The 12,223-nt window shown below is 31.6% G+C and overlaps 1 protein-coding gene across 2 annotated transcripts; it reads right to left on the bottom strand.

Annotated features, from left to right (window-relative positions):
• Positions 1-384: 384 nt before the first annotated feature.
• Positions 385-6,958, bottom strand: LOC108482965 (uncharacterized). 2 transcript variants are annotated; one of them, XM_017786094.2, is made up of 8 exons: positions 6,675-6,958; positions 3,456-6,523; positions 3,229-3,366; positions 2,955-3,134; positions 2,495-2,689; positions 1,862-1,960; positions 1,185-1,784; positions 385-1,071 (listed from the first exon to the last, which is right to left on the bottom strand). In XM_017786094.2, coding segments are annotated over exons 1-8 (4,644 nt in total). In that variant the 5' UTR covers positions 6,676-6,958; the 3' UTR covers positions 385-708. The 2 variants fall into 2 exon arrangements, with proteins under 2 accessions (XP_017641583.1, XP_017641582.1); XM_017786093.2 differs by having other exon boundaries at positions 3,456-6,555; positions 6,675-6,955.
• Between the last annotated feature and the right edge of the window lie 5,265 nt (positions 6,959-12,223).

The following is a 12,223-nucleotide window of genomic DNA, read 5'->3' as shown; positions in this document are numbered from 1 at the left end:
AAACAAAAACTTTTAATTTATTTCATTTCTAAATAAGTCCTTCGATTTTGTACTAAGTACTCACCTATATTATTTGTTCAATGTTCAAGTGAAATAGTTTACGATTATTTTGAATGGTTTAACCATCTTTTTCTTTTTACATATATAATGTTTAGAGCTACCCAAAACTCCCCTTAAATAAGATTGTTTAGCCATCTCTATTTTTCCGAAAATAAGTATATATTTCTTTTGTGGATATTCTTCTATGATAAAATGATAATATAATTTCTATGACCGCAGAGTTTAATTGTTGAGTATTTTTAACATAGGAAAAAAAAAGTAAGATTCCTTCACAAAATAATTCTGATGAAGGGAAAAAGAAATAGTAGAGGAGGGAGAAGTCTATAAAGAAACCAGTATAGTATCTCGTTATTATTATTATTATTATAATAAAATAATAATAATATATCGTCCATTAACACACCAACTTAACAATACCAGTGGAAGTTCTCTTATATTAACTTAGCAGTTGACCATCAACCAATCTAATCCAATAACACTATTGTAATAGAATTCAAGACTAAGGAATAAATAATGACAAAAAAAAAAAAAAACCACCCCGAGAAGAGCACAAAAGAATTGCCTATATCAAATGGAGATATCGACCCAGACTATGTTGATTACTTGCCAGCTAATTGAGCCAATATTTGTATATATATGTGTGTGTGTCTAAAAGTTAAACTTTTGCAGCAGCCCAAAGTTGAAAGAGAAGTTATAGTTTCCGGCCAAAAACAAGGCCAAAACAATCAGGGATGTAACAAGGACCCACATCCATTGCTGCATCTTTCTCTTACCACGGTTACGAAGTGGCGGCGGAATGGATTTTGCCTTGCTTTGTTTTGTGAACTGTGGTGGCTTTTGAGATCTCTTTGCCACTGTCACAAGTTTCTCTTTACTTTCAGAATCTTTTGGAGTTTCAGCTGGAGTTTCCAAAGTCAGAGCAGATTCGGTTTCGTCTGTAACACTTGCATCCCCTACTCCTGCTGCAGCCACCTTTCTTCTTTCCTTCTTCTTTGCCCTCTTTTCTCTTTCCTGCATGAAGGATTATTCCACTGAATCCATATACAAGCAAAATGTATCGAGTATTGCTACATTACAAGGACCCAATATGGAATATATAGTGTCAATTAACAAGAGGAATTTACCTTCTCTTTCTGCTCAGCTTCTTTCTGAGCTCTTAGTGCAGCCCTGGCTTGTGCCTTCTCTGCATTTCGCCTCTTCCTCTCTAGTGCCTCCTTAGCTTTAGCTATCTCCTCCAACCGACGTTGCTCTCTTAATTTTGCTGCTTCCTCTTCCTTTCTCGATTCGTCTGCCTTCCTAGCCATTTCCTCTTCCTCCTTTGTTATCTTTGGTTTTTCTTCTGCTTCTTCAATTTTATCCCTGCTAGAAGCAGTGGTTGAACCACTTGCAGGAGGGACAGATTTCACAGGCTTTTCTGATTTACTAGTCAGGTTCTTTTGTTCCATGGACTTTGCCGCAGGTTTAGCCTTAGCTATTTCAGCTTTTGCAGGTGCAGTCTTCTCTTGAGTTCGCTCTTCCAAAGTTGAGCTGGAAACTGTTTGATCCTTGGCCACTTGTTCGTTTACAACTTTAGGAATTGCAGGAATTACAGGTGGCTCCTCATCAGGACCAAGTGCACGACCATCTAATGTCCTCAGCCTCCTTAATGTGCTTCTGGTATTGCATCGGATGTACTCTTTACGGAATTCATCATTGTTGTTCCACAATTCCATAAATTTCTCCACCTGAACCATCAACTGTTTTAGACAAATATACATACGATTTTGACATTGAAGAAATAAAATTAAAAGCATAAGCTCACCTGGTTAACACACAGATTTTGAAGTGCCTCTTTGTCCCCTTTCAAAGCCAAATCATTTGCTGCCTTTGCATCATCCCTGTACTGATAGAAGGATTTGTTCTGCAAAATTCAAGAGTAGGTCATCATCTTTTATCAATATTTTACTTTCATAAACAAATATTCAACCTAAACAGAAAAATAAAATGCAATTTTATTACACTACAACACCAGACCATATTGAAGAGATACGAAGTAAAAAACTAGAGGAATGGTGATCAACCTCCAGCAAGAAGCCTAGAAGATAAGAAGCAGTATCTCAATTGACCTTAAACATAGTTCAGAATAGAAAATAAAAACCACCAAATTAGTTCCAGCAGGAACACCTGCCGAATCAACAGATACAGCAGGAAAATAATGGGAAAACATTCTTAAAGCAATCCTGGTATGCAACATACAATTCAATGGATGAAACACTAACAATGCATTATACAACATAAAAACAAGTGTACAATAACTTCTACATCTCATTCCTATAATATGGGCTTTCACTTTTTTTTGGATCTTAGAGTGACCAGAAGTTATCATGATGTAAGAGAGATATAATAGACCATCTTCCTATACATAATAAGAAAGGCTCGCAGGGATTAGAAGTACCTTCTCATATGATTGTTTCTTCAAACTCTGCAGCAGCACGTAAGCTTCTTGGCGAATGTCATCAGCAGCTTTGAACTGGGACTGCAATTTGTTTAACTTTTCAGTTTCTTCGTGATACTCTTTCTTAGCAGCCTTAGTAACTGCCTCAGCCTTCAGGAGATTGATTTTCAATTGGTCTGCTTCTTTCTTTAAAGACTGTACATGGAGAAGAATGAAATTAAATAAGCAATAAAAAAAGTATTAACACTACAGAACAAAGATGTACGGTCTAACAACTAACATGGTGGATATCATCCTACATTAATTATTATCAAAAAAATAAAACTAAGGAATGACTCCCTTCAATTCTTCACAATTTTAGTAGACAATACAAAGGGAATCTATAATCATAAAGCAAAGTAGGCAAAAGAAAAATAAAAACATAAAGGCGGGTAGAAGAAGAGTAAACTGAAATTACTACCTTCATGCGCTCCTTAATTTGGTCTTTTTGGTCCAAACCCTGCTGAACTTCATCCTGCTTACTCATACTAGAAGAGATCCTTTCACGAGTTTGCTTAAATTGCTTGATTTGATGAATAAACTGTTTTTCATCCTTAAGAGGCATGGTTTCATGTTGTAACATGTGCTCCATGTTTCGTATCTGGTTGCAGGTGATATAGTGAGAACAATCAATCATATATTTAAAAAGCAAATTTAGACAAAACTATCCAAAATGGAATAAAACAGGAACTTACCTGAGCATCAATATCCTCAATGTTCATCATAGATTGAATAGAGTCTATTTCTTGACGTTTGGACCTATGCAAATCTCGTACTGCTCTTTCTTGGGATATGGCAGCATCAATGTGATCGCCATATTTCTTGCAAACAGCCTATTATTTAAGTATTTTATCAACCATTAGAAAAGAAACAAACAAATATATGATTTCTTTTTCAGAAAGGACATCATGAACATTCTTACCCTCATCTTTTGTATTTCAATCCGAATGGCATCCCGACTTTGAGTTTTTTCATCAACTCTAATTTGAGCAAGCCTGATTTTTTCTTTTAAATTTTCATCATCATATCTTGGGACCCTGATCAAGAAGTAAAATGGACTTTTCCTTTCAACCTCATCAACGCCTTCTGGTTCTTGACCTGTAACAACACTACCAAACTGAATTCCACCCTTTATGACAGCACAAGTTTGCTCATTGTTGTTAGTATCACAATCTGACTCTCTAGATTCATATACAAGCTCATCATTGTCAGAAATATCTGCAGACAATTGTTCAATTGGGGCGGATACTTTCTCATCATTACTTACAGCAGCAACCGAGTTACTATCATCTTGAACATCAACCACAGCTACCAATTTCTCATCAGTTTCAGTGCTATGACATTCAACAAGCACTTTTGAAACCTCAGCCTCTTTGGATATGATAGAATCATCGTCATTTGCCACACATCTTGACTTAAATTTATCATCAATAGAATCACTCTCAGCCTTTATATCTATCTCCGAGTTCTCAACAAGACAGGGATCTAAACCCACTCTGCTATTCTCACCTTCAGTTTCCAGGTTCTCATCATCAACAGAAGAAGGTGGAAAAGTCTTATCTGTAGTATCACTAACACCATTTTCAATGCTTAAATTATTACTGAGCATAACTTTAGAGGATGAGCCTTCCGCAACATCAGCTGAGTCAGTTACCATATCATTAGTAGTAACCCTTTCAACATGCACATTCTCATTTATACTTTCCACAAATTCAGGAGACTGACCTTGTTGTGAGTTTAAACCTGAATCACTGGAGTTGTCAATCTGAACTGCCTCTGAAATACCATCCTGAGTGTGAACATCCTGCAAGGCCTCTCCACATTCATCAGATAAAGAACCATTAGCGGTTTCTTTTTCTAAATGAATATCTGCCTTCATGCGCAAATCTCGTTCAGTATTTGGTTCCAAGTCTGAACCACTTTCCACAGGAAAATCATCCACAGCTGTTAAACTTTCCCCATCTTTAACCAATTCATTTCCAGATACAACATCTGGGAGCACAGTCTCAGCAATTCCAGAAAACCCATTTTGCTCAGGCCTGTATCCATTACCATCACCATCAGATACAGGACCAGGAGAATCAGCTTCAGACTCATTCTGTTCAGGCTTGAAAACTTCTGAAGTGTCTTCCACAGTATCAGAACCAGAGACACAGACTGGAATACCGTCGTTATGTTCAACCCTGGAATCAACAAGAATAGCTTCTGAAACAGTGTCATTTTCACTAACATCAGGGAAACAATCCCCATTACTGTCAGGCACAGAGACAATAGGAACCCCATCATCACAGACCTCTTTATGTTCATTCCTGGTAACAACTGCAGCTTCAGAGTCAGCGGCCTCAGCAGAACCATTAGCTAAACCATCTCCACTGCAATCACCATTAACAACTACAGCCACTTCAGATTCCTCAACATTGGCTCCAGAGACAGTGGCCTTAGCACTATCATTAGGTAAACCATCTCCGTCGTAATCACCATCAGCAGCTACAGTCATTTCAGAGCCCTCTTTCTCTTCTGACCTGGAATCAATAACATTAGTTTCAGAGACAATGGCGTTTGCACTATCATTAGCTAAACCATCTCCATTGCAATCACCATCAGCAGCTACGGCCACTCCAGAACCCTCTTTCTCTTCTGACCTGGAATCAATAACATTGGCTTCGGAGACAGTGGCCTCAGCACTATCATTAGATAAACCATTGGCATTGCAATCACCACCATCAGCTACAGCCATTTCAGAGCCCGCATTCTCTTTTGACCAGGAATCAATAACGCTGGCTTCAGAGACTGTGGTCTTAGCACTATCATTAGCTAAATTGTCTCCATTGCTATCACCATCATCAGCTACAGTTATTTTGGAGCCCTCATTCTCTTTTGACCTGGAATTGATAACGTTGGCTTCAGAGACAGTGGCCTCAGCATTATCATTAGCTAAACCATCTCCATTGCAATCACCATCATCGGCTACAGCCATTTCAGAGCCCTCATTATCTTTTGACCTGAAATCAAGAACAGTATCTTCAGAAACAGTTGCCTCAACACTGTCATTGACAAAACCATCTCCATTGAAATCTCCATCACCAGCTACAGCCATTTCATTGCCCCCATTCTCTTTTGACCTGAAATTGAGCACATTAGCTTCAGAAACAGGGGCCTCAACACTATCATTAATTAAACCATCTCCACTGCAATCACCATCATCAGCTACTGTCATTTCGGAGCACTCACTCTCTTTTGACCTGAAATCAAGAACATCACCTTCAGAAACAGGGGCTTCAACACTATAATAAACTAAACCATCTCCACTGCAATCACCATCATCAGCTACAGCTATTTCGGAGCCCTCATTCTCTTTTGACCTAAAATCAAGGGCACTATCATTAGCCGAGCCATTACCATCAGGGCCAGAGAAAGGAGAAATCTCATCACTCTGTCTAGCACTGGAATCAACAACAGCAGCTTCTGAAACAGTGTGTTTAATTATATTCTTATCAACAAATACATCTTCAGTCAATTTAGAGATTCCATTCTGATCTGCCATTCCAGCATTAGTAGCAGAAACAGGACCGCCCTCGACAAGATCCCCCGATTTTTGTTCATCAACGGGAGCCTCCACGTGGCACAGTTCCACTGATTCTTTGTCCTGATCCACAATTCCAATACAAGATTCATCCTTTTCTACCAAATCAGATTTAGATTTGACTTCTCCTTTAGTCTCCAAACTCTCAAACCCCTGATCTTCCACACCAATGCCATTGCCGTTTTTGTTAAGATCCGACTCCACTAGATCTCCGTTTTCGGCTTCGTTTCCGTTAACGAAAACGTAATCACCGTCACCATCAGTTTCTTCCCTGACAGTCTTCCCATTGGTGCCATTGGAAAGATCTTCCTTTTCATTCTCTTTCCCGTGATCTTCCTTCACCACAGTCTCAACCTTGGACGAAGACGATGCCGCCATCTCCTCCTCCACCGCATGCACGGCCATCACTTCATCCACAGTCATATTCGCTCCCAATTAACTAAAAAATAAAATAAAATAATAGATCTAAATTACACTTTAGCATTTGTAGAAAAATATGTTCTTTCTTTCAATATATATAGATAGATAGATCTTAAGGAACAAAAATTCAAAACTTACTCGAAAACGAATCCGAATGGAATGGCCAAAAAAGCAGTAGCCGGAGTGAGCTCGGCGGCGCCAATGCCGGAAAATGCGGTGATCAATTGAATCCACAGAAGAAAGAGCAAATTAAATGAAAAATAAGCTGTGAAAAAGTTAAGAAGAAAACGAAAATATACGTATACTCTCTCCTTTATATATATTATATAAGACAAATGAGAGAGAAGAAAGAGAGGAAGGAGTCTTCTACTGTCTGTGACTGTATGAAACTCTTTCTCACAGTAAAATTCCTTTCCTTTTTCCTTTTTCGTAATTTTTATTTACACATCAATTTCTTTAATTGGGAAAATTACAAAATAATATTTTTTTACTTGGAAAATTATTCTGCAATTAATCTTTTATTCTCCAAATTTTATTTTACATTTGAAAAGTAATATTTTTTAACCTAATAAATTCTTTTTAAAACAAATATTAATAACACCTATCTAAATAATTATCCATAGGATGGAATTATAAATTTAAATTGGGAAAAATTAATTTAAAATTTGCATATAATTTATAAAATAAAATATAAATTTAATTCAATCATAAAATTGAGTGGCATGTAATAAAAGGTTCAGAATCATTAAATTAAATTAAAAATTTTGTTGAATCCTAGTTTTTACTTTTAATAAATTTTAATAATTGATTTAATTAATTTTAAAACCTTAAATTCAGCGCCTCAAACTTACACATAAACAATTTTTATTTTTATAATCATTAAACAATTACTTTTTATATGCAAAGATGATAGTGGATAAGAATTAATTTTTAAAGAAAAAAAAACTGTTGTTTGATGTTGAAGTTAATTATGATGTCAGCGGTGAGATCACCCATTGCTATTTGAGACGCATACCACTTTTCTTTAAGTCCTATCTACTTTAAGTTATGAGTTTTTTTTTTAGACAATAAAAAATCTTCCCCTTTTGCTCTTACCCAAAATAAATGAAATTTTGTTTTTCTTAATTCAATTATAAATCATAATAAAATATTAACAATCTAATTTTACGATTAAGATTGAGGTACGAAGCTAGAATATTGTTTAAGAAATTAAAATATTTAAAGAAAAGTTAAAGGTATCGTTTATTAAATTTATCCATGAGTTGAGTAGCTCATCTCATTTGATCTGAATTTAATTTTAATAATAAAATATATAAAATGAGTTTATCAAGCGAATTTGTTGAATTAATAACGAGCCTATACTTTAAAAATTAGAACCAGACTTCAACCAACTCGATACATAGACACATCAATTATGAGTTTTTAATTTGACAATGTTTCTAATTTATTACTTGTAATTATAGACGTAATTTTTCAAAACAAATATAAATATGATATAGAAAAGAAAAAAAAAAAAGTGGGGGTGAAGGTGATGAAAGGCGAGAGAAGAGATAAGGGAGCTTTTTGTGTGTAGTGATGGTGCAGGTGTGAGGCGATGAGAAAGTTCGTGAGTGCTAAAAGTGTTGCTCTGTTTTAAAAATGGATCCATCTATAGTTATGATTCCCTCCCCACTTTCAATGCAACATTTCAAGGATCTCTCTCTTTTTTTTTATTATTCAAAAGGTATCCTAAGTTTCCCCAAAAGTATAATATGATTTTGATTTTGTTTTTATTCAATTTTCAATTTTCTTATTCCACTAAAATTATAAATCATACATCAATTTTTCAACTCAATTTACTTTTTTTTTCTTTTATCAATTTGAATATGTTTAAAATTAGTAATCAAGATATTATAAAATTTAAGCTAGATCTAAGATTTAATTTATTTGTTTTATTATTGGGTACATTCACAACCATCTCGTTATATCGCTCTTATTTTTAATAATTTTAATGTGCATTTCACATATATAGAATTGAAGCATAATCTATGAATATCTCATCTAAATATTTTAATGTTCGTTGTATAATGTATAATTAACGTTTATTTTCTTAAAAGTTAAACATGTATGGTTAAATAGTAATTTCAAATTTTTGAGACGAGGCGGAGCGAAGTAAGAAAATGTCAAAATTATTCCATGCCCGCCTTTCAAGCAAAAAAAAAAATTGCCTTTTCTCGTCTCATCCCCATAAAAAAAAAAAACTCTTAAATTTAAAATCCATTAGAAATTTCAAGTTTATTTATCACTAAAATAAATGCAAAGTTCCCTAATTTTATTTTTTAGATCTAAACTTGAAATAAAGTTAATTGATTTAATGAGTAAAAGCTTTGACTTTTCGGATATTTGACATTTAGTAATTTTATTTTTATTTTAAAATTTTAATTTCTCTATTTTTATATTTTAAATTTTAAATTTAATTATTAAAATAGTTAAAATTATTCCATTAAATTCGCTAATGTAAGATCTAAAAATAGAAAAAATCACTTGGTAGCTATATAATTAAAAAATTGACATTGTAATAAATATGAATTTAATAAAATAATTTTTAACGTTGTTTACAATTGAATTTACATTTTAAATTTAAAAATAGTATTAAATTTATTAAAATAAAAATATAAAGACTAAATTAAAACGTATAAAAAGTACATAAATTTGTTGCATATTTTAACATTTAAGATATTATAAGATCAAAGTTAGATCTAGATAAATAATATATATTAACAATGAAATAATATTTGATACATTTATCAGCAGAATTTTTAAATTTTACAAGTAAATATTAAAATTATCAAATATCTTATAAGAATATAATAAAATATTAAAAATAAATATATCTATATTTTTAGAACTATTTGTAGCATAAAAAAATATACGATCCATTTACCAAATATTAACCCATTAACAATACCTTAAAATAAAAATAAAAATGAAATGTGAAACTGGGAGATTAGTTTTCTTTTTTATTATATTATATTATTTTTAATTCCTTGACTTGTCGGCAGCAGCCATAGGACAATTGAAAGGTCGTTCTTCTGTACATTTTATTGTCCTTTTGTTCCTAGTTTTTTTTTTTTAACTTTTGAGTTTTTAACTAATTACAGATAAGGTCAAAGTCAAATCAAAATTTAAAATAAAAAAAATGGTATATGTTAATATTAGGCATGCTCTATCCAACTAGACTAAACAGCATTCAATAATAATAATAATAAATACAAGATATTAATTTTCCTTGGTAGTTATTGCAGAGAACATGGGCTTTTATTTTGTTTTTACTTATGTCCTTGTATTTAAGAAAATCATTATGTTTAGATTTGTATCTAATTAGACCTCATTTTAAATAAAAAACAAAAATATTAAATATAAATTAAATATTAGAAATTAATTTGATACAAAGCAAAGATAGAGACATATAAGTTAATACTTTTAACCTTATAAACATATTACCTAAGTAAGTAGATAAAATAAAACATATTTTAAGCTTAAATTTAATATTTGAAATTGTTGATGAATTAAATTAAAAATATAATTATAATTTACTACAAATTTTATTTTTATAGATCTATAAAATTATAGTATATATATCTAGCATTTTTATAGTTAGACAAATATTTTACACTTTTAAATAAAATAAAAAATTTAAAATTATTTGATGAAATTAATGAAAACAAATTAACTGGATACTAAAAATATATTTCAGAAGATAAATAAATTAATAATAAAAACTAAATACATTAAAAAAGTAAATTACAAAAATAATCACTTTTGTTTGCTTGATTATATTTTAATCACTTATGTTTGAAATGTTACATTTTAGTCACTTATATTATCGCTTTGTTACAAAGTAGTCACTCTGCCGTTAGGTTCTATTATCTCCCTAATGGCAATCCTATGTGGCAGTCCAAATGAGTTTTAAATGCTGACTTAGATGTCTAATTGGAATGAGAATAGGTATTTAATTAAATAAATTTAATTAATTAAAAATTTTAAATTAATTATACTTTGAACTGGTAAAAAATTGTTCGTCTCCCTTTTTTTTTTCTTTTTCATTTTGACTATAAAAACTATTCTTATCCAAATTAGACATCCAAGTTGGCATTTAAAACTCATTTTGACTGCCACATAGGATTGTAATTAGGGAGATAACGGAGCTTAACGACAGAGTGACTACTTTATAACAAAATAATAATGTAAGTGACTAAAACATAATATTTTAAACATAAATAATTTAAATGTAATAAAAGATAAATAAAAATAACTATCCTTAAAAAAAATGCATGATATAAAGATGTACCACAAGATTTGACCAACCACTGTAGAGGCTTATCTATAAATTGGCGTGATGATCAAAATGGACCCAAAGAATAGGCCATGCCCTCAACGCTCTAAATAGTACTTGATTAGGACATTTTATGATTCCAATTGGACAATTAAATATATATTCTCTCGTGCCATATGATTTCAATGGATTAACATTGGGTCACTATCCCACTTTTATTTACTAATTGCTTAACCAATAATATTATTTTTGTTTTTCTGAAAATTACTATTATAGCCTACCTAATAAAAAATCTTATTGAATGTGTCCAGGAATATAATTGTTTTAAATATATGATTTTTGTGGGGTTATCTGGAAGAAATAAAATAATCAATATTTTTTTAGTTTTTATATATAATATATTTTAAATAAAAATATAAACATACTTTAACACATTTGAATTTATATTTTTTATAAATAATAATGTTGATGTTAATCGGATTAATACTTAATCGATAATATCAATAATTTTTATATTTAATCAACTTTAAATGATGATGTGAAACATGGTGATGTAGCTTAGACATTAAAACAAAAGATGGTACATCTTTCAACACTGTTTTCCCAAAATTTTATTTTGGGTTTGTTCTGATAGCAACCTTAATTGCATTACATGTTGTGTCTGCCATATTATAGATCTGTAATGGGAAACCATGAACAAGAGCCAGCTGTTCAAACAAAATCAAATTTTTTATATCTTAACAACTTATTTCTCAACTTTCTTACATTATTTTTCAAAAAAAAAAATCATTATTCATTAACCATAAATGGAGGAAAAAAGTTCCATATTTTTTTGTCCAAATCTACCCTTTTTTCCCCAGTATATTTGCCTTTTTTTTTAAAAGATTATTCTTATCATTCCATTCAGAGAACTTTTTTATTAAATTCAAACAAATCCTTAATTTTTAAAATATATTTAAATAATGTCAGTATTCAAAAATGAGAAATAGGAGTGAGAAATAAGCAAAAGTAATAGGAAAATAATAAAATGTATAGCAAGTAGCCAGATTCATCTCATGACACATGTTTCTTATATTAAATTTAAAGGCTCCCTTTGACAAATAAAAGAAAATGTTTGGTATTGAAGCAATCTATCTTGTTTGGTAAAAATATAAAGTAAAGCTTTTGATTTTCTTTTCTTTCTTTTTTTTCTTGAAAGATAAACAAATAATTATATTAAACTACTATGAAAAAGTTTCACTTGCTGTACCAAATTTTAAAATAACAATAAGCTCTCCAAGAACTTTGTTAAAAACTCGAACACCTTCTTTTCTATTGCAGTTTTATTTTTTTCCCTAAGAACATACCTTAATCTCTGTTGTCCAATAAGTCT

This window comes from Gossypium arboreum, chromosome 1, assembly GCF_025698485.1.
Source record: "Gossypium arboreum isolate Shixiya-1 chromosome 1, ASM2569848v2, whole genome shotgun sequence".
In the NCBI taxonomy this organism is placed as follows: Eukaryota; Viridiplantae; Streptophyta; class Magnoliopsida; order Malvales; family Malvaceae; genus Gossypium; species Gossypium arboreum.
Note: the sequence above shows the minus strand (reverse complement) of the source record. Positions and strands in the feature narration are given on the sequence as shown.

Coding starts and splice junctions, on each gene's coding strand:
- LOC108482965 (XM_017786093.2), bottom strand. CDS start 6,539: ATGACTGTGGATGAAGTGATGGCCGTGCATGCGGTGGAGGAGGAGATG. Junction 3,367..3,455: donor TTGAAATACAAAAGATGAGG/GTAAGAATGTTC, acceptor CTTAAATAATAG/GCTGTTTGCAAGAAATATGG. Junction 1,961..2,494: donor AGAAACAATCATATGAGAAG/GTACTTCTAATC, acceptor TGAATTTTGCAG/AACAAATCCTTCTATCAGTA.